Genomic DNA, 26,725 nt, shown 5'->3' with positions numbered 1-26,725 from the left:
TCCGACGGCCGTCGCGCGCCGCGCCGCGAGCTGCGCTTTGCGAGTTGGGAGGGAGAGCACCTCTGGCTCTACCTGCAGGCCCTGGGCTTCAACCCCAGGGCTGCCGGCATCGGCGTCCAAGTGGGACCGTAAGTGCGAGGGAGAAGCCGCGGACGGAGGAGAAGGTGGAAGGCGGGAGGAGGGTCTTTTGCGACCGCCGGTCCCCGGGGCGGAAGCCTGGGTTTCACCCAGCAGCGCACCCCTCGAGACGAGGAATAAGAAGGGGGTGGGTGGGTGTCTCGCCGTGGCCGCCGAGGGGCCTGGTGCCCTTGGCGTTCAAGAGATGCTTGAATGGTTACCTGTGTCTGAACGAGGGGCAACGGGCACAAGCTGGAACGTGGGAAGTTCCACTCAAATATGAGGAAGAATTTCTTTATGGTGAGGGTGACAGAGCACTGGAACAGGCTGCCCAGGGAGGTCGTGGAGTCCCCTTCTCTGGAGATATCCAAGACCCACCTGGATGCAGTCCTGAGTAACGTGCTCTGGGCAACCCTGCTTTGGCAGGGGAGTTGGACTAGATGATCTCTAGAGGTCCCTTCCAACTCTGGCAATTCCCTGCCAGAAGTGAAAGCCAGAAATGGTCATAACTGGTGCTGTCGGGTCGATGCATCCTGCCTTAGGGAGAAAGCAAGCAGGTTGGCTCCATCCCTCCTGGTTTGGAAACTTCTTTTGAGAGAAAGTGCTCTCACCAAGATTACTTCAACTTTGTTGAATAGGCTAAGGGATGTATGTTTTTAACTATGCAGAAAACAGAGAACTCGATGTATGACTTTTAACACTTTATAAAAGTAGCCTCTTGTAATCCCAAGCAGCCAGTAAAAATGCTGTGTAGATTCGGCATCCTAACTACTTCTGATGTGACTGTTTGTGTATTAGGAAGATGTTTGAGAAACCAAATGCGACGGCGTTTTATGTCGTTGCCTACTTCTTGTTTGCTAAGTTGGATAAGCTCCGGACAGCACAAATTTTTGGGTAAGTGTTTGGCCTGTGAGGTTATTTCTGTGTGTAACCAAGAGTATGGTTTATGCAGTCGCTGGGTGTGGGTGGTGGGTAAGTCGTCTATTGGGGAAGTGCTGTGGAAAAAGAGCATACGGTCAGATAATTTATTTCCTCTTGATTACATTTTTGTATCAGAAAGCTTGCCTTAATTAGAGTTGGTTGTGATAGTACCTGTAATTTGGTGAGTTTGGTAAAAACTTCCATAGCTGCAAATGATCTACCTTTTCATTTCTCTGGCAAAACGGCAAGTAACATTTCCTGGTTATGCATTGCTGCCAGGATCTTCCAACAGGGCAAGAACTCCATCTCCCTTAATGTTTTTCCTAATATAGATGAGCTATTTTAGCTTGCACATTAAAGAAATGGCTGGTGGAAGACCAGTGATATGAAAGTTGTCAGCATTCTGGCACTTTTTTTTTTCCTCTTCCCTTCTTCTGACTTAAAAGAGCAGACAGATCTGCCTCTGAAATAGCCTGTAATTCATTTATAATAGCAAGAAAGCTTTATCATTTAACAAACTTTTAGGTATTTTTGGTGTAGGCTATATCCACTCATTTTCTGTCTCCAGGAGGCATCACTAGAAAAATCTTTGTTTCAGTCATGTTCTTAAAGTGATTAATTCTGAAGGTAACTGAATATTTGAATGTATTTTGAAATTGCTTTTTCCTTTTTCTTCTTTTTTTCCATCCCTTTTAAATGGAAAGAGACTGTTCCCTTCCAGTAGGAGTATTGAAAACTGCTGAATTTAGGAAGAAGTGCTGTTTATGGCTAAGAGAGATTGCAGTGAGTATTAAAAAGCATGGAAATTAACTCTCTACTGGTTTCTATTACCTCAGTCTTTTTTTTTGTTTGTTTTGAGACTATGTAGTGCTTTTAAATAAGAGCTTTAAATGAGGTTGTTTTACCAAAGAACTCAGTTTTACTTTGTGTCTTCTTTCACATAGCTTATCTCAGACTTGCTTGAGGAAAAAATGGTGGGGTGGTAGAATTCAGATGACAGAGATTCAAACTTTAATCTTAAAACTGCTGTGGCTAGCTTCTGAATAATGGTATTTGATTAAGCAGAAGTTCAGAGTGTTCCTTAGCTCTGGGTGAGAATAATTTTCTTGAGAAGTGTTTGCTTAAGTTGCCTGGGAAGGTAGTTATTATTGTGAAAATGGTTTCAGATGCATAAAAAACTTTTTTAACATTAGTAATTCCTTATATATGGGGAAAGGGACTAAAGTTTAAGGCGAGCATTCTAAAGGAAAAGAGACAAACCAAAATTGATTGCTTCAGGTATCATTGGTTGTTATGCTACCTTCTCATGCTGCCCTTGTTTTAATGATAGTTCTAGAAATCAGATCTCTGTACTGGAACACTTACTTTTTATTAATAATTGATAAGGTGAAAGCCAATGATGCAATATCTTTGAGTTAGATAAAAGCATAAAAAAGTATGCTGATAATTACTTCAGTAGAAAATATGAAAGAAAACTTGAAAGTTGGTTTTTTTTTTTTTTTTCAAAGATAGGTATTACCAGTTAGGAGTGATGAGGGCAGAGGCTTCTAATGTTTACCCAGCACTGATTTCAGTCTTTGAGTTGAAAATGTCTTTTATGTACAGGGCTAGGGCTGGTTTGGGGAACATTGAAAAAAATTTTGGTCCCTTCTGCTGGCTAGAGTAGATGTCAACTGTGGTGGCGTAGCAGTTTAGCTTTGCATCAGGCTTATGAGCAAGTAGGCAGTGTTTTGGTACTCAGCTAAATGTTTAAGGCTGTTGCTTAGGCCTTATTTCTTAGGTCAGTTTTGTGTTTAAAACCAATTCAACTTTTCTAGAATGAAGACCAAAGTCAGCTTCCAAGATTTCCACCTTCTGCACTTGCTTCTCCTGGTGGTTCTAATTTTATTCACCTAATGTATCGCCTTGCGAGACATGCAATGCTTGAGGACATGAAAAGGAACTCCACAGGTAAGCTTTAATGGAACAAAAAAAATGCTTCATTTGTCATGTTTGACAGTGAGTCTGTCAAGTTTTTATGCCTAGAGCTTTAAGTAGTTCTGAGTTGGCTGCTCCGTTCAGAAGTCTTCCAGAGGATTCTGTGTACTTGCATAGTGTTACTGATGATAGAACACGGCAGATGGTTTTGCTTTCTGTTGCATTGTGGGCCTTGCTCCAAGGTTCATCTGTGTAATGCTGTGCACCATTACACACACAAGCAATGATTTGGTCCAAAGTATTTGACCACTCATTCTCACAACTTGTGGAATTCTGAAGGGTCAGAACTGCCTATTCTAGGCATTTTATATTGTTTGGTGACCTAAAGAACAGGGGAAAGAGAGTGAGAGTGATGGAATGAAAATATATACAACAGAAAGAACTGGTAAAAAAATACAGTACACTGTATACTGTATTTTAGTCCAGGTAAAATAGGCATCTGGGCATGTGATTCTTTCAATTCAAACTAGGTAGATTAAGAAGTTGCCTATTTGCTAGAGGTGAATGATGTAATCCAAACGTTAACTTTCATTTAGGCACTGATATACCTTTTGTTGAAGCTGTAAAGTTGACACCTGAAGATGTGAACATGGCAAAGGCAAGATGTAGAGTTGCATCCAATAAACTTCTGCAAATTCTTCAAAAGGAAAATCTTGTTATTCAAGAGTATAATAAGAAAAAGCAGTAAGTAATGCATTTAAAGAAATGGAGCCTTTCATAATAGCTGACTTGTATCTGTGTTTTTGGAAGGATTTGAGGAGGCTACATCTGCTTTACATCATGAGTTCTGTTGAGGTTCTCCCCGTTTTTTCTCTCCCTTTACCTCCTTTAATTGACAGTTCTACTGTTTGTAGGGTCTTTTATATAGTATAATAGTCTAAAAAAGTAGTTCTTCAGTTAGGAGATACTGTGTTTTGGAAGATATGGTTACTTGGGCATTAAAATTGGTCAGAGAATTCTTCATATATAACACTATGACTTCTTAACATTTGAAGGGTTATATCTTACAACTATCTCAGGATGAAACATTTGGTCTTTGCTTAGTCACTCTGGGACACGTTTCATTTACACAATCCTTAATTATTTCTCCAAAATTATGCTATTCTTTATTATTGTATATGGAAAACATTCCCAGTTTGAGAAACAACAATTACTGGAACTTCCTGTGCCAGCACAGGGTTATATGTCATTGGACTGTACAGAATTTGGGTGGGAAGCAGCACTGTCATGGACAGTTGCAAGATATTCAGTAAATGGCAGAAGAGGAGGAGGAGTTGGATTGCAGGTAAAAGAGCAGTTTCAGTGCATGTGGTGTATCTCCATATGAGAGGACTGGTCTGTTTTATGCCTTTGAATTGAGATCAGAGGGTTTAACATCAAGTGGGACCTCATGGTGGGCATCTGCTATACATGTTTTTCTCTATACCAGAAAAGGTATATGAAGCCTTCTTAAAATGATGAAAAGCAACTCAGACCTGCAGGCTTTGATACCTACAGAGGATTTCAGCTTACTCTGGTATTTGCTGGGAAAGCAGTGCATTAGCAATCTGGTAAACTGGAATGCATTGAGTGTGACTTCGTAATGGGTCTGCTGAGTAGGAGTGGTGCTCTTTTGAACTCACTGCTTACAAGTAAGATGAACTTTTCTGGAGAAGTAACAGCCAACAGGAACCTTATGGTCAAAGCAGCCTAGGCCATAGAACTTAAGGTCCTGTGAAACGTGAGGAAGATGTGGAAGAATAATGATGCTAGACTTAAAAGGGTGGATTTCAACTTGCCCAGGGAACTGCTAGGAGGTATCCTGTGGAAAACAGAAGGGCTCAGGACTGCTAGGGTGTTTTCAGAGATCCTTGCTGAAGCTCAAGTGCGGTCTGTCCCCTGAAGTAGAAAAGAAGCAAGCCTAACAAGAAACCATCCTGGTTAAAACAGTGAGCTAATGGTAAAGCTCAGAAACCAAAGCAGCAGCGTATGGAGTATGGAAAAGGGGACTGACTCCCAGACATAAATACAGAAATATTTTTCAGGTGAGTGGTGATGTTATTAGGAAAGCCAAATTCAGCTAAAGCTCCAAGAGCCTGGCAAAAGCCTGAAAAAAGGCTTCCAGAGGTATGTTATAAGGAAGTGGAAGTACTTAGAGCATTTAGATCTGCTTCTGAATGAAATGGTAAGTTAAGTTAAAAGTGCCACAAGCTGAAATACCTAATGCCTTCTTTGCCTCAGTCTTCATGAGTAAGGTCAGTAGCCCAGTCTCTCTGCCAAACAGTAGTGATGAAAGAAGCAACGAACTGCTGGTAGTAGAAGAAGAGAAAGGGGAGGCTCACATATACAAACTGGACATGTAGAGACCTTTGCTACCTGATGGAATGCATCCAAGGGTGCAGAGATACTTACCTGGTATCATCTCAGAACTGCTTTTTGGAAAGACAGAAGGCTGGCTAAAGGGGTGAGCCCAAAGGGTGGTAGTGCCTCAAAGTCTGACTGATCATGAGTGGAGTTCTTTGGAGCTGGTACTGTGTCTTACACTGTTCCTTGTCTTTGCAAGAAATATGGGTGACAGGATTGAATGCAAACCTGCTGAACCATGAGGAATAGTAGATACACTGGAATGAAGAGAGAATACGCAGAGAGACCTTGCTGGGTTTGGAGACTTGCCCAACAAGGGCTGTGTTAGGTTTAACAAAGATCAGTGTAAAGTCCTGCACCTGGGGTGGAATAATCCCTAACAGCAGCACAGGCTTGTGGTGATTTGATGGGGAGTACAAGTGAGAGTAGCACTGGACCAAGCTGAGCACTGCATGAGCAGTGTGCCTTGGTAGCCACGACAACCAACAGCCTCCTAGGCTATATGAAAAGAAGCACATCCAGCAGATCAGGAGATGTATTTCACTCTACCTGGCAACTCTAAGGCCACACCTGGAGTACTGTGTTCAGTTTTGGTCTCTCTAGTTGAGGAGAGAGATTGAAAGACAGGAGAGATTCTAGCAGAGCACCACAATGATTAGAGGGTTGGAGAACTTGACACATAGGAGTAAAAGCTGTAGAAATTGGATTTGTTTAGCCAGAGGAGGACAAAGCTCAGAGAGTTTCACCACAGTCTTCCAATTTCTAAGCAATAGTTGTAGAGAATATGGAGGCCCTCCTTTACGAGGATGTATAGTGACAGGACAAGAAGCAACAGGCCTGAGGGAAAAATCCATCGAGATGGAAAAAAAAAAATCTCATGCGAGAACAATTAAACACTGAAATAATGCAACACTCTTGCTTTCTGTGTGAGTGGTACCCTTCAAAAATATAATTCTCTATAGTTTCTTCATTCTTAACAAGATACCAGAACTCTGAAGATCGTTTAGAATTCAGCATGATTCAGGCATCCAGTGTTCTGAAAATCAGGCCACTTTACTTACTTAAATTCAATAAAAGCGCTTTGGCAAAAGAACTTTGGTGGTCCAGCCGCTTGTACTCCAGTATTCTGTTCTCCAGTTTTTTTAAACAGAGATTTGGGTACTGTACAATAGCTGAACATATTTGGAAGTTTATATTGATAAAATGCATTTCTAGTAACTTCATTATTGTTCTTATGTCTAAGAAAAGGTGTTCCATTTCAACAGAGTAAGTGACAGCTTAATTGCTAAGTTTAAAAGTATCTTACTGGCTTTCCAGGTTATCTTTCTGCAGAAAGTCATGGTGAGGAAGTCAAAAGGCTAAGGTTTTGGGTTAGTTTGGTTTTCTTTATTTTTTTCATTGTTCCAAAACTGCCTTGGTATGCAAATTTAGAAAGAGTGAGCATGATTGTTTAGTGATTGTAAGGAATTCTGAGAACAGCAGAGTAGAAATTTCAGTGTTTTAAAAATCTGTGGTAACTTAACTTTTTCCTAGGCTTTTACTTAAAGAAATAAAGCAGATAAAGTCTGAATATGAAGTCCTGCAGCTGAAGTCTTTCAAGTAAGTGTTTTTCCTTGTAACTAAGTTAGCACATATAAAATAGATTTCTTACTCAATTTTATGAAATATGAACTGTAATTTCATTGTAGTCCCGTTGAACTTTTGTTTTGCATGTGCATATAGGATGAAACAAAATGACCAAAACAAAAATAACAGAACTGAGAAAATTCAAAAGGTGAGAATTTTTTTCCTGCTGTTGAAGTGTACTATATTTCTTCTACATTGTGCAGCATGTGCTCTCAGATACTGTTACTTCCACTTGTCTGCCTGTGGTTATACTAAGCACCTTCATCTACCTTTATGCTGTTTTGATACTCTGTCATAATAGGTGGCAAGCATTTTAATGTAGCATTTTTGTCCTTCTTGCCTATTAAGGTCCGCAGTATGTGGGCAGTTATAATGGAAACCATTACATCTCTGACAAAGGAAAAGGAAGCTGTGGATTATGTACTTCAAGGTTGTGTCGGCCAGTACATTTTAGACGGAGCTAGGGTTGATTTCAGAATTCCACGGCTGTTGGCACACAGAGTTGAAAATGACGCACACGAAGTAAGTAATTTTTGTCCTCCTTGCTATGCTGTATATTTTTTTTTAGTCCCCAGGTGTATAATTAGATACCTTAACAAAAAAAAAAAAAACAAATATGAAAAACCAAACTAAAACTCAACACTACTTCACAGATTGCTCGAGGAAGGAGAAAATATGTATAATTTATCTGTAAAAGTTTATGCTGCTGTTTTGTGTTAGTTATGTTTCAACTGTTAGCTTTTTAAGTTGAGTAACTGCATTGGTAAGTTTGCCTAGTTAGTACTTGATTTTTTTGTTGTTTAGGCATTAAAACTACGTTGACCAATCTATTCCTTTAAATAATGGGCTTTTGTTTCCAGTGTGTAGTATATGATGTTATTTAGGCCAGCCACATCTTCTGGGACAGTGGTTAAACTGAATACCTCATTAGTTGAAGTTTTCATAGTTCATTATAGCCTGCTTTTAAGCATCTGATTCTAGAAAACAAAGATGAGGGTTAAATCTAGAGTGTTTTTGAGAAAAATGAAAAAATCGGGAACTGAACCAAAATACAAAGTGGAGGTTTATATCCCTGCTCTGACTAAAGAAGACATAACTTTCTGATATGCATGCTGTTCACTAATATTTTTTTTTTCTTGCTCGCTATACCTCAAGCATTGGTCAAGAAATGTATACGAAGCCGGAAAACTGAATTTCTTAATGGTCATTCGGTTATTAAATGAAGCCCTGAGGACACTGAGAGATGAAATTTGTCAATCTGAATTAACACCACAACTTGCGTACATTAAGGATATTAATGTGAAATGCACAGAAATATTACAGAATTTGCAATCAATCAGGTAATTGTCTGGAAATTTTCTCTAGTTGCTTGTTCTTAATTCAAGGATCATGTCTTCCTACTTTGTAGTCTTTTCTCAAATATTGTCATTTATAGTGAGAACATGTTGGTTCAGTCAGTTTTCCTTTGCTTCTGTGAAAATCATATTTGTCTGGATTATCTATGTAACTTTTAACTGAGATTCTTCTCTACTTAACTTTGGTTTTTTGCCCTTGCTTTGTTAATATTTTAGGCTTTGTTCCTGACTCTTTTTTTTTTCCTTAATTGGTTCTGGGACTTTAAAACTTGATCTGAAATTGGCTTAGGGAAGGTTTAAGTTTGTATCTCATTGTATGCATGTATTTTAGTATAGTTCTTCCAATTCTGCTGTAACAAACATGAAGACTATTTAGCAGCTGCTTCTTAGGTCTTGAACTTCAGTTAGTGCATACTTGAATGCATAAATAAGTTGATACATACCAAATATTTTGCAGGATAAGGGGAACACGTAAAACTCTTCATCTTTATGTAGAATTGTAATCTCCACCAACAGATGTGTTATGTTCACTTTCCACGCTTATATATTACAGGCCAAATTTAAATCAACAGCATTACGTGTCAAGGAGTGAATCTATTTCTAGAGAACAGGAAGACTGGGAAGCGAAGTGGAAAAACTTTCTTGGCCTGTGTCCTTTCAACTTAATGCTAAAGCAGAATCCAGTAAGTAATGTTCAATTCATCTGGTTCTGGGATGAGAAAGAGTGAAGGTGAGAGACGTTGTACATCTAAGATTGTGGATAGTGCTTGTGGATGAGAAGTTCAACGTGAGCCAGCAATGCATGCTGGCAGTCCAGAAAGCCAACCACATCCTGGGCTGCATCAAAAGAAGCGTGGCCAGCAGGTTGAGGGGAGGTGATTTTGCCCATCTACTTGGCTCTCGTGAGACCCCACCTGGAGTATTGTGTTCAGCTTTGGAGTCCTCACCACAGGAAGGACATGGACCTCATGGAACAGGTCCATCAGAGGGCTGGAGCACCTCTCCTATGAAGACAGGCTGAGAGAGTTGGGGTTGCTCAGCCTGGAGAAGAGAAGGCTCTGGGGAGACCTTATAGCAGCCTTCCAGTACCTGAAGGAGGCCTACAGGAGAGATGGGAAGGGACTCCTTATCAGGGAGGGGAGCAATAGGACAAGGGGTAATGGTTTTAAACTGGAAGAGGGGAGATTTAGATTAGATACTAGAAAGAAATTCTTTACTCTGAGGGTGGTGAGACACTGGAACAGGTTGCCCAGGGAAGTTGTGGATGCCCGATCCCTGGAAGTGTTTAAGGCCAGGCTGGATGGGGCTTTGAGCAGCCTGCTCCAGTGGGAGGTGTCCCTGCCCATGGCAGTGGGGTTGGAACTCGGTGGTCTTTAAGGTCCCTTCCAACTCTAACCATTCTATCATTCTAAGCTGGTGTATTCTATTGCAACACTTTAGATTTATATGTTAGCCTAGGGAACTAGCACAATACAGCAGAAATGACTATGAAGCAGTCTTCCTTTAAAGAAGATAAATTTGACTTAATGACAGCTGGTGTGTCCATTTGAGATGGGGGATGGAACCATCTTGTCAAGACTGTAGTTCAGCATGAGAGCGAGCTAGTTGGTTTTGATTTTACCCATGTCCATCCCTCCATGGAAGTTGAACTTTCACGAGCTATCAATGTGGATCTTTGTTGAGTTCTTTTTTCCCCTTTTAAAGTCATCTGCTTGATGAATGAACAATAATTTCCATTCTGACACTTTCATTGGTGCAGGGATCTTGCCTAGCTACCCAGCAGAGAGACGAAAAGTTTCATGTTGAGTCTGGCAGCTGGTTTGCAGAAAAGCTGTTGTAAATAATTGACTGTTAATTGCAGTTGAGACACAGATTTTTTTTTCAGCCTGCTTATGTAACTTCTTTTCTTTTGAAAGCAACTTGGTCTGTTAAGAGCTTCACCACCCCATTCTTTTCATCCTTCAGAAGATGATGATGACGATAGCATGTTTTATCAGCATCTACTATCGGTTTCAGGTGGGTAAACAGAAGAAGCTTCTTTTCCTTCTCCTCCTTGCCACTATTGTTAAAAGTTACTTGGTGTCAGAAAGACTCCTTGCTTGCATTTGTAAGTATCTGTGATAGTCTCTCATAATCTGGTTCTGAATTATTCCTTGCCACAACTGCCTTACATTTTTTCAACCTGGTTGTGTCTCAAAGATTCTCTGAAGTTTTTGATATGGCAAAAAAGCAATGCTAGGCCTGTTTGGTATTTTGTTGTTCTTGTATGAAAGATGTGGGGACAAATTTGCATGTAAAAAGGTTCATTCATGAACCTGCATTCTAGTGAATACATTCACTCCAACAGGAGTTGCTTCAGGTTGGAGGAGTAATAAGAAAGAAGATAAATATTTTCCCATTGGCCAGCTGGGAAAAGAGGTTGAAGGTGTCCCTTCAGGTAAGCATCTTTCCCTGGTGCATTCTGAAATGCTTACTCCATAGTAGCTGCACCATTTGATCAGGACCCTACTGTGTGTTGCTTTCAGTCATTAGTTTAATGGTGCTGAACAGAGCTCACTTTGATCAGACATGACTATTGCACCGACTAATTGGCTGGTGAGCTGATTCTGTTTTACAGGATGGTACCTATTGGCCAAGTGTTGGCTGTCCCTGGTATTAAGTTATAAATTAGAAGCTACAAAGCAAGGGTGGAAAAGAACAGGGAAGGCAGCTTGAATTTTATGTCATTTGAAGTCCCTTTCAGGAAAAGTGACATAGCAGATATGTGTTGGAATCTCAAGGTGAAAAACAATAGAGAGAAGATCCTTTTGGTTACAAAGCTGAAAGCACTGCTTCAGCAGTTTGAGGGTGTGTAGGTGTAAGGCTAGAAACTGCAAAGGGAGGGCTACAGAATTTCAAATAGAATGTCATTTGCCTTGAAAATTTCAAAGATTAAAGCACTGTGCAGTAATGCTGTGAACTTCTGGTAATACCAGAAAGCTTGAGAGAAACTGGTGTCTGTGACTTTCTCTACTGTGTGGTTAAGATGTTTGTTCTGAAAATCCAGACACTAAGAAAACTAACTTTCTGCCCGTTAACTGTGGTGTATGAAGAAATCACAGACTCGTAGGTCATGCAGTAAGCAAATCCAAAAATCCAATTTGACCATCTTCATTGCTACACAGAGAGACTTATATACACTAAGACAGAAACCTACACCCCCCATAATGCCCAATCACGGACTTACAAAAATATTTTTTTACCTTCTACTGAGCTTATCACAATAACAATTATTCTACTCTCAAGACAGGTTTCGGTTCCCAGACTGCTCTGTTTTTTGTCAGGATGTGTTTCAGGATGCAAAACTTGTATTTCTCACTCCTCCCCTGCTCTCAAGGTCACTACTGCTCTCAAGGTCACACACTGTTGCTCCAGATGCAAGTAAATCTTAACTATGTGAGTGACCTTTCACTGAGCCCACATCTCCCCCCTTTTTATTAGAATAGAAATCAAAGCAAGGGTCATCACAACCTGGCATTGAATACCACATGTCTAATTAATTGAACCTAGGAACCCAAAAAGAAAGAAAATTAAACAAAAGAACAAAGCAGCTTCAAGTGTCTGTAATCACGTACTACAGTAAAAACTAACCACTCAAGAACACACTTAACCCTTTTTTTGTATTTTCAACTTCATTCTTAGGAAGTCTCACTAAATAACCTACACCATCTTTCACTTGCCATTCATACATAAAATTAACAGGTATGCATAATTCTGGTTATTTTCTAAAAGAATGATAGTCATCTAACTTCCTAATGCTAAATCAACATGTGTAATATAATTCTTAAAGAAAAGGATTGTGCTTCTAATGAATACAAACTATCATTAAAGGTTACATTAGGATTACAAACTAATGCAAATACATATAAGTGAGTAGTACACACAGTTATGTTAGCACAATGCAAAATCCATCAGGTTAATTAAGGTAAGATTTTTCTGCATATACAGCTGCTATACAGTTCATGTTAAACCTGGCAAAACTAATGTCATTAGATCTGTTTTAATGCTAGAATGGTTGTCCTTAGAATCCAAGGAATTTAGGAGTTTTGTCTTTGAGGATACAACCTCAGACATGGTCTCTGAGCCAATTGTTGCAAATCTTACAATTTTTGCAGGTTGCATGCTGGAAATAGGACGAATATGGGATAATACCCTCCTTGTTGGTATTGTTTGGACTTGGCAAAGTGACCACAGTGTAATTAGTTTTGCCATTTAGTTTTAATCCAACGAGATGTAACTGGGCAGTGACATTAATAGAAGGAGATTGATTCTCAGGCCTAGTAACATTGGCCCGTGTGACACACATGTAAGTCACTACAAAATATCTGGCTAGCCTTAAAGTAATTGTTAAGATCATCACAAGATGGTAGTAATAAAACTCCTCTCATCCATCTCGTATCATTATTACTTAAGTGATGTTCGATCCCACCATATGAGAGGCCTAAACACAGGCAAGACATACACATGATAATGCGAGACACATTCAACATGATTAAACCTGAGGAAGATTAGAATCTTCCTTCTTATCTTTGTCTTGAGAGACATCTTCGACAGACTCTGCATCTTTCTGTATAGTATTGGCAGGCTTGATATTTTTCGCAGGTAACCAGTATGGTCCTGTGGATAAAGAAACACAACCATAACCATGTCCCCATGATAACAAGGGTACTGGACCCATCCATTTTCCTGACTGTAAGTCTTTATCAAATACAGTAGGCTTCATATTTGTTTGATCTGGCAAACCATATCGCCACTGATTAGCAGTCAAATTGTCACCATGCGTAAGATTCAAAAAGTTCCAAACATAAGTGGCTTTATCTAATTGTTCCTGAGGTGTGATACCCAGGGGATTCCCCCTTTTTTGTTTATAAAGCATGTTTTTCAGTGTAAGGTGAGAACGCTCTATAATTGCTTGACCAGTTGGAGAATGGGGAATACCTGTAACGTGCAGGATACCCCACTCAGCTAAAAAAGTTTTTGTTTGTCTAGTGACATAACCTGGCCCGTTATCAGTCTTAATTTTCTGTGGAATACCTAAAACAGCAATTGCACGAAGCCAATGGCGACAGACATCTTTAGCCTTCTCTCCCCTGTGTGCAGAAGCAACAATAAACCCAGAGAAGGTGTCAACAGTAACATGTACAAAGTGAAGAACCCCAAATGCAGAACTATGAGTAACATCAGTTTGCTGTAGTTCATGGGGCTGCAATCCAGGAGGATTAGATCCAGTCTGTAGGAAGCGGCAGGAGACGCTGACAGTCTGGACAGGCAGAGACAATTTCTCGTGCCTGCTGCAGTGTGAGCTGGAAATCCTTGGAGAGTGCCTTGGCATTCTGATGATAAAATTCGTGGGAGAGTTGAGCCTGTTGAAAAGTTTCTTAGGTACCACAACAGCCATAGTAAAAGAATCAGCAACAGCATTACCTTTAACCGTGGGTCCAGGCAATGTAGCGTGAGAACGTAAATGAGACACAAAATAAGGATGAGCTCTCCGTGAAATCAATGTGTACAGTCTAGAGAGGAGATTAAACAAGTCCTGATTTGCAACTTCCTTTAAAAAGGATTTCTCTAATCTTTGTATAATACCAAACACATAGGCAGAGTCAGTGACAACATTAAGGGGTTCAGTAGCAAATAAATTGAATGCATGGATAGCAGCTGCAAGCTCAACCAACTGAGTAGAACCTGACTGAAAAACAACAGAGTGTTGCCACCCACGTGTGGCCTCTTGCCAGACAACAGCAGCCTTGCCCCTTCTTCCCGAGACGTCAGTGAGTGCCGTTCAGGCATTAGGGATTGGCAAAGATTGCTGTAAGAAAAGAGGCTGCAGAGGAACATCCTTTAGGGAGTTAAGCAGACCGTCGTGCCTGCTGCAGTGTGAGCTGGAAATCCTTGGAGAGTGCCTTGGCATTCTGATGATAAAATTCGTGGGAGAGTTGAGCCTGTTGAAAAGTTTCTTAGGTACCACAACAGCCATAGTAAAAGAATCAGCAACAGCATTACCTTTAACCGTGGGTCCAGGCAATGTAGCGTGAGAACGTAAATGAGACACAAAATAAGGATGAGCTCTCCGTGAAATCAATGTGTACAGTCTAGAGAGGAGATTAAACAAGTCCTGATTTGCAACTTCCTTTAAAAAGGATTTCTCTAATCTTTGTATAATACCAAACACATAGGCAGAGTCAGTGACAACATTAAGGGGTTCAGTAGCAAATAAATTGAATGCATGGATAGCAGCTGCAAGCTCAACCAACTGAGTAGAACCTGACTGAAAAACAACAGAGTGTTGCCACCCACGTGTGGCCTCTTGCCAGACAACAGCAGCCTTGCCCCTTCTTCCCGAGACGTCAGTGAGTGCCGTTCAGGCATTAGGGATTGGCAAAGATTGCTGTAAGAAAAGAGGCTGCAGAGGAACATCCTTTAGGGAGTTAAGCAGACCGTGCTTCGGCAGAGTGTAAAGTATTTTACCCAGGTATTCCGCAAAGGCTGCCTGTAAAGATAAGCTCTCACGAAGCATTACTGTAAAATCTTCCTTGGTGATGTACATGTGAATGAAATCCGGATCAGTTCCTCGAAGTTGCTGGCATCGCAGTCGACCTGTAGAAATTAGTCTCACAAACATCTCAAGCAAAGTAGTTACAGTTCTTGAAAATGAATGAGGAAGGAAAATCCATTCTAGTACTAACAGCTGTTGTTCCTTTTCATCCCATTGACCAATAAGCGCATATGGCTGAAAAGAATTAGGGATTAAAAATAAACAAACAGGTAAACTTAAATCATACCTGGATGCAAAGGCTGTATTAACCCTTTTTCCACAATCTGCAATGCTTGCGAAGCCTCCCCAGTAGAACCTGACTGAAAAACAACAGAGTGTTGCCACCCACGTGTGGCCTCTTGCCAGACAACAGCAGCCTTGCCCCTTCTTCCCGAGACGTCAGTGAGTGCCGTTCAGGCATTAGGGATTGGCAAAGATTGCTGTAAGAAAAGAGGCTGCAGAGGAACATCCTTTAGGGAGTTAAGCAGACCGTGCTTCGGCAGAGTGTAAAGTATTTTACCCAGGTATTCCGCAAAGGCTGCCTGTAAAGATAAGCTCTCACGAAGCATTACTGTAAAATCTTCCTTGGTGATGTACATGTGAATGAAATCCGGATCAGTTCCTCGAAGTTGCTGGCATCGCAGTCGACCTGTAGAAATTAGTCTCACAAACATCTCAAGCAAAGTAGTTACAGTTCTTGAAAATGAATGAGGAAGGAAAATCCATTCTAGTACTAACAGCTGTTGTTCCTTTTCATCCCATTGACCAATAAGCGCATATGGCTGAAAAGAATTAGGGATTAAAAATAAACAAACAGGTAAACTTAAATCATACCTGGATGCAAAGGCTGTATTAACCCTTTTTCCACAATCTGCAATGCTTGCGAAGCCTCCCCAGTAATTGATCTTGGGGATGACAAATCAGAATCGCCTTTCAAAAGGTCAAACAGGGGAGATAATAATTCTGTTGAAATCCCCAATAAAGGTCTTAGCCAATTAATGGTTCCAAATAATTTTTGTAGCTCATTCAATGTAGTTACTGTATTGACAATTCGTATAGGTTGTGGAATAATTGTTTTATCTAAGATTTGCCATCTCAGATATCTCCAAGGTGGTATAGACTGTACCTTCTCAGGTGCTATCCGAAGTCCGTAGCGTTCCATGGCCAATTTCACCTCAGCAAACGCAGATTGTAACTGAAACTCATCAGGTGCAGCAACTAAAATATCATCCATGTAATGATAAAACAACAGAGTAGGAAATTGTGTTTTCACTGGTTTCAAAGCAGAATAAGTAACAAATTGACAAATTGTTGGACTATTTTTTCATGCACTGAGGAAGCACTACCCAATGATATCTCTCCATAGGCCCTTCATTGTTAATAGAAGGTACAGAAAAAGCAAAATGTGGACAATCATCAGGGTGCAGAAAAATTGTAAAGAAACAATCCTTTGAATCCATGACAAGCAGATTTCAAGAGTGTAGTATCATTGCAGGATTTGGCATTCCCAATTGCAGTGCACCCGTTGGAGCTATAACATCATTAACTGCCCGTAAATCCTGCAATAATCTCCATTTGCCTGATTTCTTAGGTATTACAAAAATTGGGGTATTCCATGGGCTTGTAGAAGGGACAGTATGTCCTAACTGCAATTGTTCCGCAACCAGCTCTCCTGCTCGCTCCAGCCGCTCACCTCTGAGGGGCCACTGATCAACCCAAACGGGGGAATTAGTTAACCATGTAAGTTTGAGCCGTGGCTGGACATCAGCGACCCCAATCCAAAATGTGTTGTTAAAAGCAAACCCCATTGTGAAAGGAAGTCACGGCCCCATAATGTACAGGGTACTGGTAGAATGTATGCTTTCAATTTAGCTATTTTCCCATCCGGTCCTTCAACCAGCAGAGTTTGTAACAATTGTTGAGGAAGCTGAGCTCCTCCAACCCCAGTGATTAAAGCAGCTGTGTCCACAACAGGCCATTCAGACAGCCAGTCAAACTTACGGATGATAGAAAAGTCTGCTCCAGTGTCTATCAACCCTGACAATTCTTTACCATTAAGCCGACAAGTAAGAAAGGGTTGTTGAGTCGTGATTTGCTGAGTCTGATAAATCTGTGGAGATCCTGTACTCCCGAAACCTCCTGCTCCACGGATTGGTGCCAATCCTTTCTGACACCGAGGACACAATTCATTTGGAGTTTTATCCCTCTCTCGCCTCTGTTTTGGGCAATCCTTTCTCATGTGTCCGTCCTGCCCACACAAAAAACATTTAACAGCAGCACGAGCCACAGTTAGGTTTTGAGCCAGTGCCGTCGCTAACATCTCAAATTTGTGGTCTTCCGTTTCTACGTGCTGGCACGCTCTAATAAGATCATTCAGAGTGGTAGCCTTGCCACGTATAGGGTCTAAAGCCCTGTGGCATTGAGTGTTAGCGTTTTCCACTGCTAATTGCATTAACAAAAGTTCAGCAGCTTCTGGAAGTTCGACTTGTCGAGAAACAGCTGCCAAGGGTCTGTGGAGTCTGTGAGGCTCCTGTGCTCCCTGGCAGATACTCGCAATGACCGCTCTGTACGTTGACCATCGGGAACTCGTTTGGTTGATACATGCAAGGCAGCAGATAAAATCATGCTTCTCAAACACATTGTCAGGAGTAACACAATTTGGGAAACTCATCAGGTGCAGCAATTAAAATATCATCCATGTAATGATAAAACAACAGAGTAGGAAATTGTGTTTTCACTGGTTTCAAAGCAGAATAAACAACAAATTGACAAATAGTTGGACTATTTTTCATGCCTTGAGGAAGCACTACCCAATGATATCTCTCCATAGGCCCTTCATTGTTAATAGAAGGTACAGAAAAAGCAAAATGTGGACAATCATCAGGGTGCAGAAAAATTGTAAAGAAACAATCCTTTAAATCCATGACAAGCAGATTTCAAGAGTGTAGTATCATTGCAGGATTTGGCATTCCCAATTGCAGTGCACCCGTTGGAGCTATAACATCATTAACTGCCCGTAAATCCTGCAATAATCTCCATTTGCCTGATTTCTTAGGTATTACAAAAATTGGGGTATTCCATGGGCTTGTAGAAGGGACAGTATGTCCTAACTGCAATTGTTCCGCAACCAGCTCTCCTGCTCGCTCCAGCCGCTCACCTCTGAGGGGCCACTGATCAACCCAAACGGGGGAATTAGTTAACCATGTAAGTTTGAGCCGTGGCTGGACATCAGCGACCCCAATCCAAAATGTGTTGTTAAAAGCAAACCCCATTGTGAAAGGAAGTCACGGCCCCATAATGTACAGGGTACTGGTAGAATGTATGCTTTCAATTTAGCTATTTTCCCATCCGGTCCTTCAACCAGCAGAGTTTGTAACAATTGTTGAGGAAGCTGAGCTCCTCCAACCCCAGTGATTAAAGCAGCTGTGTCCACAACAGGCCATTCAGACAGCCAGTCAAACTTACGGATGATAGAAAAGTCTGCTCCAGTGTCTATCAACCCTGACAATTCTTTACCATTAAGCCGACAAGTAAGAAAGGGTTGTTGAGTCGTGATTTGCTGAGTCTGATAAATCTGTGGAGATCCTGTACTCCCGAAACCTCCTGCTCCACGGATTGGTGCCAATCCTTTCTGACACCGAGGACACAATTCATTTGGAGTTTTATCCCTCTCTCGCCTCTGTTTTGGGCAATCCTTTCTCATGTGTCCGTCCTGCCCACACAAAAAACATTTAACAGCAGCACGAGCCACAGTTAGGTTTTGAGCCAGTGCCGTCGCTAACATCTCAAATTTGTGGTCTTCCGTTTCTACGTGCTGGCACGCTCTAATAAGATCATTCAGAGTGGTAGCCTTGCCACGTATAGGGTCTAAAGCCCTGTGGCATTGAGTGTTAGCGTTTTCCACTGCTAATTGCATTAACAAAAGTTCAGCAGCTTCTGGAAGTTCGACTTGTCGAGAAACAGCTGCCGAGGGTCTGTGGAGTCTGTGTGAGGCTCCTGTGCTCCCTGGCAGATACTCGCAATGACCGCTCTGTACGTTGACCATCGGGAACTCGTTTGGTTGATACATGCAAGGCAGCAGATAAAATCATGCTTCTCAAACACATTGTCAGGAGTAACACAATTTGGTTCTGTCTACAGCTGCATGTGGTACCTGAGCAAAAGGATTGATTTCACTGTCCTGCTTCTGTATTAATTTGTTTTTCTTGAAGTGTTCGTAAAGTATATCATGTGAATAGTCTGTGGAAGTGATCTGAGTCACTTGGGCCACCTGGGAGGCCTGAGTGGGAAAAAAAAAAAAAAGAAGCAATAATAAATCTCTTTACTTGGTTTTCTAGATATTAAGTCCTTTCATGAAGTATGTAATGAGAAAGTTTCTGGTGCCTCATCATCTGTGATGGATACGGCAACAACAGCATCAAGATGGTATGATGTCAATGAGAAATTGATAAAAAAAGCAGTGGAAAAATGCACATTTACTTGTTGGAGTTTAATATATCTATGTCTTGATCCTTAGTGGAATATTTTAGTAGCCCACTCCTTACATCCTCACATGTACCTGATTTAGCAAGGTAGTCATAAAGTAACTGGTGACTGATATATCGACTGGTTGTGCTGGACAGGATATGCAGCAGCCAGGTTGTAAGGCTTTTAGAAGTATATTCTTTAAAGTTTTAAGAGCTGCGTGGTAAAAACAGAATTGTGTTTCTCAGACTGGGTTGAGGCAGGCATATATATTCAGTACAGCCTGAGAATGAAAGAACAGACATTTACAGGAGCCCTTCTTTTGTGTTTAAAAAATCCAAACAACAACCCAAATCAAACAAAAAAGACCCTGACTCCCAATCAGAATTACTGTGCTTAACCTTCTCAACAAGGCTTTTTCTCATCAATCTTCTAAAATCACTTTGTTCCATGGCTTCTCTTACTACAGTTCCAGCAAAGGACAAAGCACAAAACAATGGTATTCTATAAAGTTTTGGGCTGTTTGTCTTTTACTTAGTCCAGGAAGGTTTCATGACCTTTCGAATAATACTGCATTTCATAATATGGCCTCTCTGGATAATTGAAAGTTGCCTACTAGGAGAGAAAGGGAGTTAGCAAAGGAAGGCTGTCCTATATTTAAGCATCAGTAGATGTAGTTGCATGTAAGTCTCAAAGGTTGTCCAAGTAGTTAACAATTAAAACCTGGATTTCTCTGAGTGACTTCATACAGCATGGATTTTTGTCTGCTTCTGATTCTAAAGATAGGTAACAGCAAGTATTAATGTTTTAAGGTGTGTTCTTCCTAACAAGCAAGGACTGTACCTTACATTTTAGAGACCTATGCAATCAGAGCTGCTCTCATCAGAAGTGATAGGACTTAAGTTTTTATTAAACTTGAGGTAATTATTTAATAATCACCTTTAATTTTAATATCAGTAAGTTCATACAGGAACAAGACTCTGGATGCCAGAGGCGATTCAGAAGAAGAGTATCTAGGGAAAAGAACATTATCAAGTCTGTTAGAGGACTTTCCAGTTATCTTTGGTTGCAGAATACAGAAGGCTTGTTTACAAAATATATCACAAAATACCTTTTTCTGTTCGGTAATCAAGGGAAATGTTTCGTAATGTATGATTTTTGGGAGGCTGATACACAATTAGGGATAACTCTGCTCTAATTGTCACATGTTCTCCCTATATTAAAACTGCCTTCTGATGACCGGGACGAATTGAGGGAAATCGTAACGGACAGATACGGGGCAAACAATGTATAATGGCCTTGTAAGACTTGCGTGCCACTTCTTTAATTTGTCTCTAAAACCTCCTTGTCTTTTTTTTTTTTTTACCCCCTCTACCCCATCCCCCTCAGGATCTCTTCAGTACCTTCAGAGTTGTCAAAAGCATGTGAAAACGGAGACGCATTAATTGAAAAGGTTATTTTTCAGTAATTTCCTGCCTGTCAAAGAAGCTAAACTTAGGATATTTGCTTTTTAGATTGATTGAAGCCTAGACTTAGTATTTAGGGGGGAGGGTTGCGATTTTTTGTTTGTGTTGAGGGGTTGGTTTTGTTTTTTTTTTAAAGTAGTATTTTTGCACATTTGTATCAGTCCTGTAGAAGTGTAAAAGCTAACTGCCAGGGACTTCAATAAGTTTTAGGGAAGGACAGTAGGAAGTTGGTGCACTTGCACCTCATTTCCAGTACAACATACAGCGTGTCACTGAGTCCCTGCTGGCCAAGCAATTTTTTTGGTTTCAGTAGTGGTCAGACTTCGATGTTTCTTTAAGTTGTGTGTGAACCTAAGGGTTATAATGTGGCCTAAAAGCAACTTGGATCTACAGTTGTCCGTTGCACAATTGTTCACTGTAGTGTGTCGAAGGCAATTGTAGAGGAGTCATCTGTGTTCTGTGCAACACCTTTCTCCTAGCCACTACTTATGTCCTACTATAAATATGACTGTAAAAATATTTTGTGTTTAGTTAGAGTTTAAGACTGAAATATTTTTATTGATTAAATGCTAGGGCCATTGCTGTTCAGAATTCGTTGAGCAGTATTATGACAATTGAGTTTAAAACTTCTAATAAGTGTTGTGTATTCCTCTAGAACTTGCCTATTGAGGCTTGCAAGGGGGAGAAAATGCCTGTACCTCCAAAGATCTTAAAAAAAGGAAAGGATGACTGTGCCATTTCAGAAGTGCCAGAGAATACAGGTGATCACATTGTGCAGACAGAGTCTCCTGTCAAAAAAGAGGACCCTCTTAAGAAAAGCAGCGATGAACTGGCAGAGGAGGTTAGGAAAAGTTATTTTTAAATCTTCTGTTTGTGTTTTAAGTAAATGGTCATTAAGTTCAGAGAACAAATTACTAATTAAATCATAAAATGCCTCTTGGAACCACTTATGTCAAAAGTTAATTTTTCTGCTAAATAGTAATCAGTGTCCTTAAGTTTCAGGGGTGACTGCCCAATTAAGTACACCATGGAAGCATGGAGTTTGTGCAGTTATCATACTTATAAATAATTATGAAGTTAATAGCGCTTTCAGTAGAATCATGGTATGATTCTACTACATGGTATCGCCTCTTATAGTTTAATCTGTGAAACACTGCATGTATTAAGAATTCAGCAGTCCTTTTTATTTCTGAAGGTAATAGGTTACGTATTTAACAGGAGCTTGGGAATTCTAAGCAGGATTTTAAATATTTCTTTGTTTAGGTATTTTATTTAAGATTGAAGGAGTTACTCCACAAGAGTTACTGTAAAATGTGCCACAGCTTGATTTGGAAAGCAAACTGCATCTTTCACTGAAATGGTGTGGTTACTTTCAATCTGCTAAAATGTTGTACTTATGTAAATGGAGCTTTAGTCTTCATGCTTATGCAATTCTTGACTAATGTCTCAAATATATTCAATCTTATTTTAAAGATGGATTCTTACATGATGAGGAAACTTAGAGTTCTAATTTCAGTCCCCTGTCTTCATTTTGTGTTTGTACAAGACTGTTACCATTGCGAGCCTTAAGTCATAAAAGGCAGAAGAAGAGTTATGAGATTCCAAACTCTTCAGATCACTTTGATAATGGGATTTATTTCAAGCCATAACTGACAGAAATAAAGAGGTTATAATTTTGCTTTCTTGTAATTTACTATCTTAACATCCTACAGATTGCAAGGACAGTGGTGTCTGAGTCACCTCAGAGTGATGAAGACAACGGAATGGCATTAGAAGATCTCTTAAGCTCAATGGATTTTAACCCATTTTTAACAAAGAAACAAATTCCCCGAACTCCAGAAAATCTGCGTAAGTATAAAACTCCATTTTTATAATACTCATTCATTAGAAATGTACAATTTCAATGAGCTAATCACATGTGACACAGGAAGAAAAAGATAGTTATTTCAGTGAATGTGCAAGTTATCCTAATAGCTCACTCTGTAATACAGCAAAGTAGGCCTAATAAGATGTAGGTTTAACAGGATGTGAATACTGTGAATTTGGTTTAACATAGGATTCTACACAGGAAAAAAACACCTGTTTGTGTTGAGGAGGAAGACTAAGCATAAGTAATGTAAAGCAGCTATACGTCTTCCTTCTTGGATTGCTTATGTTACGGACAGTAGAAAAACAGGATGAGAATATGAAAGTGTTCAATTTTTTTCCTTTGTTTGTTCCATTTAGTTACTGAAATTAGAAGCTCATGGAGAAAAGCTGTTCAACCTGACAACTCAGACATAGAGCTGCCCTCAGCTAAAGTAATGAGAGAAGAAGCTCCAGTGGATGCTGGACCTATAATGCAGGTGGTGGCAGATTCTAGACTTATGTCCTCTACCCCTGCATCTCCTGTAACTGACTGTGATCTTTTCTTGTCAGAAATGACATCCCCATTATGTTCTACAGAAGTTAAGTCTCAAAAGCAGACGAGGATAAGTCACATCATTGAATCTCCAATTTTAGAAACATCTGGAATGCAAGAGAGTGAGAGAACTGGAGAACAGGAATTAAAATGTATTCAAAACATTTCTGTACAGAATGTAAATTCCGGAGAAGATCCAGAACCGAGTTCTTCATGTGTGAAGAGGAGTGTGAATACTCTAGGCAGTTGTTCAGAAAACAATAGTAAAATAACCGTTCTACCTTCAGACTACTTCCAGGATTCTTCAATGAGTAGGATGCTGAATCAGAATGTATCTCCATTGTTAAGTTCTGTCAGTTGTAAAGCTTCCATATCATGGATATTGGATGAGGTATTTCCAGAAGAACTTGATAGCATGAATACTACTGAATGTGCAATCTCAGACTCTGATTTTGATGTAGCAATCACAGATATATCAGCTGGTTCAAAAAATAAGGGAGATATTCAAGAATCAAAGCTAGATCTACAGTCCCTGTTCAGCCCACATAAAGCACTGAAAAGGACTGCATCTACAAGTGAAGAGGAGTTCCATCAAGCACATAATGGAGGTGAATCTGTAAGTTGTACATCAGACAAAAATCTTAAACCAGAAAAAAGAGATGAATTGTTCAGTCCTGTAGTCACCTTGGATGAAGCATTTAGCAGGACACCATTACCAACATCTGTTAATGAAAGAAAATATTCCCTGTCATCTTTGGTGGCATCTTGTAAACGTCTGGAGGAAATGACATCAATGATACACAATGTCCCATTAAGCTTAATAACTAAATTGAAAGGTAAGTGTCCATGTATTTTAGCAACAAGGTTTTGTCCATTCTGCCACTTAATGTACTACCATAAATAACCTACTCTGAATAGCTGAATCCTGCTGTGGAATTATAGGGAGATGGGTTATTTGTATGCTTATTCCCTAAGAAAGATGAGATATAAAAAAGCAAAGGAAACATGCTTCCTTTGCTTGTATCAACATCTTGCAAGTAGGAGGAACAGTGCTTATCTGACTTTGAGGTAATCTGCATCTATTTAAAAAAAAAAAAAAGTATCTTAGGATGCATTAGAAAGGAGTAATCCAAAATTAAATTTTGAGAATTCACAAAGTTAGTTTGAAATAGTGTGTTTACTCTGAACAGATTTGGCTATTTAGAGTTGTGCTGCAGATAATTGGAACTTTTGTGAGGTCAGTCATGTGTTCATAGTCTGTAATACTTAATATTCTTTTATTATGAAATATCCTGCATTCTAGCCTGCCTGCTCCCTCACCCTTTTTCCAACAAAACTGTCAAGTTTGTTTAACCAGTAGTGCAATGTTTAGTTAGGTCTGAGGTCAGTCTTTGAAATGCATTAATAAAAATGAGTCAATAATGGTTGCACAGAAGACATTCACTAAAACAGGTGGTATTTATTGGAGTACTAGGAATTTAACACAACAAGGTAGTCCCAAGAAGTAGTGAGATTTATACATTATGCAAAGGCTTGCTGCAATTAAGCTGTTGCTGAAAATTGTGGCTGTACAGATGGCAGATGATTTTACCTTACTTGGAACAGTTCTCAAAATTAGAAGTACAGTTTCATACATGCTTTTTAAAATAGAATCCAAACAGTTTGGGAGCAATATTTCTGGCAATTAATTGAATATTATAGAATACTGACTAATACACTTTTTCTTCCAGATAAAGAGCAATTGAATGAGGAGCTGGGCACAAAGGAACCATCATCAGGATAGAATTCCTAAAGCAGAAGCATAACCATAGTAGCAGTGCAATTTTCGTTCATGTAGGCATGTAGCATGCTCTCTAAGCACTGCCTAGATAGAAAAGTTGCACTCCTTCCTGTTTTTTTGCAGAGACTATATTCTGGGCTCCTTGTCTAGAAGTTTCAGTTACCTGCTTGTTCTTCCAATTTCATGTCATCCATAGTAGCATTCTATGTACAGCCCATCATTTATGTTCAGAAATATATATTCCTTTTGAAGCATATTTTGAAAAATAGCAGATGTTGAGTAGGTGATATAATCCTAAAAAATGGAAAATTAAAGTTTCAATGGAGAAAGAGTGAAATCTTTGGTGTCTCTGTCTTCCCTCTAATTTTACCACCACCACCACCTCCTGCAAAAGAACCCACCCAGAATTTACTTGGTGCTCTACATACATTGAATTCTTTTCTCTTATTGAGACTTCTGATCAGTAAGTGCCATTAGCTTTACCTGTTGATAGAGGCTGCTTTACATAAACTTTTACTGAAATGCCTGTCATTATAGTCATGTTACTAAATAAATGTATATTGAACTGAAGTTGTAAAAAATTTATGACTTATGGTAGTGTTAATGCCACTTTATTTGCAAATAGTTGATATAAATCTATGACATTGTGATGTAAGTAACTGATAATAAGAGCTTGTGGGATGGTGTCCTGGGTCTGGCGGGGATGGGGTTAATTCTCCCCAGGACCTAGCAGGGACACAAGTATTGCATCCCATGTGAGCCATGCCCCAGGGGTAGCTGGAGCTGCCGGGGAAGGGTTGGGACAGGAGGTGACCCCCGGGGGAGGAGAGCGGTTGGGGGCATCCAGGGTGTGGTCAGCGAGTGATGGTACCGTCATCGCGGTTGTATATCCCTCTGTTCATGGTACCGTCATCGCGGTTGTATATCCCTCTGTTCTTGTTGTTATTGTTTCTTGCTCCCTTTCCTGTTCTGTTAAAATTGCCCTTGTCTCAACCCATGAGTTTTGCCTTTTTATTCCCATCTTCCCCTCCCGGCCGCGTGGCCGTGGGGGCTCTGTTGTGTGCGAGCGGCTGCACGTGGTCCTTTGTTGCTGTCTGAGGCCAAACCACGACAGTCCTTTTTGGCGCCCAACGTGGGACACTCGGAGGGTTGAGATAACGACAGATCTGACCAGAGCGTGTTAAAAGGAATTTTGTACCTGTGTTCATTGTATTAGTTGCTGGGCACAATGTTGCTTCGTTTGTTTTCATGGCTGTGTTATGTGAACTCTTACATGTTCTATGTACTGCCCGTGATGATGTTTATCACTTCTGGGAGAGGGATCAGGGTTATAATTTTGCTGTCCTGTGCTATATCAACTTATGATATGATGGCATCTCTGTTCAGATGGTTTTGTTGGGGCGTTTATTCAGCACTGCTTTCCTGCCCATATCTCGGGGAATTTATTGATAAACACACTGAATCTATGAGGGAAGCAGGGGGGGATATTTTCCCCAGCTCTTTCACCTCCTTTTTCTCTTTTGTGCTGGCTATGCCAGTTTTTGAGAATTTTGAATACCCTTGGGACATGCAAACCAGTTTGTTCTTACTGCTAGGTCTCCTGAATGTGTTTCAGTTTTTGTTTAGGGTTAAGCAACTATTTAAGACTACCACCAAGAGATCTGCCCCGAGGCTGGAGAATCATGGGTGGCATGGCATGTG

General features: G+C 40.2%; 3 protein-coding genes across 4 annotated transcripts; 1 reads left to right on the top strand and 2 right to left on the bottom strand.

Annotated features, from left to right (window-relative positions):
* Positions 1-25,594, top strand: HAUS6 (HAUS augmin like complex subunit 6). 2 transcript variants are annotated; one of them, XM_014952591.1, is made up of 18 exons: positions 1-128; positions 916-1,011; positions 1,743-1,821; positions 2,856-2,988; positions 3,552-3,699; positions 6,892-6,957; positions 7,081-7,132; positions 7,333-7,506; positions 8,140-8,324; positions 8,893-9,022; positions 10,256-10,355; positions 10,687-10,776; positions 19,251-19,338; positions 20,767-20,830; positions 21,499-21,684; positions 22,556-22,691; positions 23,070-24,080; positions 24,975-25,594. In XM_014952591.1, exons 2-18 carry the CDS (start codon positions 920-922, stop codon positions 25,025-25,027), a joined length of 2,787 nt encoding a protein of 928 aa, XP_014808077.1. In that variant the 5' UTR covers positions 1-128; positions 916-919; the 3' UTR covers positions 25,028-25,594. The 2 variants fall into 2 exon arrangements, with proteins under 2 accessions (XP_014808077.1, XP_014808078.1); XM_014952592.1 differs by lacking the exon at positions 10,687-10,776.
* LOC106894103 (endogenous retrovirus group K member 25 Pol protein-like) lies at positions 11,564-14,218 on the bottom strand. Its single transcript, XM_014952594.1, has one exon. It carries the CDS (start codon positions 13,774-13,776, stop codon positions 12,871-12,873), a length of 906 nt encoding a protein of 301 aa, XP_014808080.1. The 5' UTR covers positions 13,777-14,218; the 3' UTR covers positions 11,564-12,870.
* Positions 14,506-17,872, bottom strand: LOC106894105 (endogenous retrovirus group K member 18 Pol protein-like). Its single transcript, XM_014952595.1, has 4 exons — positions 17,597-17,872; positions 16,040-16,131; positions 15,230-15,695; positions 14,506-14,642 (listed from the first exon to the last, which is right to left on the bottom strand). The coding sequence occupies exons 1-3, from the start codon at positions 17,835-17,837 to the stop codon at positions 15,327-15,329; spliced, it is 702 nt and encodes a 233-aa protein (XP_014808081.1). The 5' UTR covers positions 17,838-17,872; the 3' UTR covers positions 14,506-14,642; positions 15,230-15,326.
* Positions 25,595-26,725: the final 1,131 nt, after the last annotated feature.

This window comes from Calidris pugnax, unplaced genomic scaffold (genome assembly GCF_001431845.1).
Source record: "Calidris pugnax isolate Ruff unplaced genomic scaffold, ASM143184v1 scaffold208, whole genome shotgun sequence".
NCBI lineage: Eukaryota > Metazoa > Chordata > Aves > Charadriiformes > Scolopacidae > Calidris > Calidris pugnax.
The sequence above is the reverse complement of the archived record's forward strand: the minus strand, read 5'-3'. Positions and strand labels throughout refer to the sequence as shown.

Coding starts and splice junctions, on each gene's coding strand:
- LOC106894103 (XM_014952594.1), bottom strand. CDS start 13,776: ATGGCTGTTGTGGTACCTAAGAAACTTTTCAACAGGCTCAACTCTCCC.
- HAUS6 (XM_014952591.1), top strand. CDS start 920: ATGTTTGAGAAACCAAATGCGACGGCGTTTTATGTCGTTGCCTACTTC. Junction 2,989..3,551: donor CATGAAAAGGAACTCCACAG/GTAAGCTTTAAT, acceptor ACTTTCATTTAG/GCACTGATATACCTTTTGTT. Junction 3,700..6,891: donor GAGTATAATAAGAAAAAGCA/GTAAGTAATGCA, acceptor ACTTTTTCCTAG/GCTTTTACTTAAAGAAATAA.
- LOC106894105 (XM_014952595.1), bottom strand. CDS start 17,837: ATGGATTTAAAGGATTGTTTCTTTACAATTTTTCTGCACCCTGATGAT. Junction 16,132..17,596: donor TTACATGGATGATATTTTAA/TTGCTGCACCTG, acceptor ATGATATTTTAG/TTGCTGCACCTGATGAGTTT. Junction 15,696..16,039: donor TTCGGATAGCACCTGAGAAG/GTACAGTCTATA, acceptor AATTCTTTTCAG/CCATATGCGCTTATTGGTCA.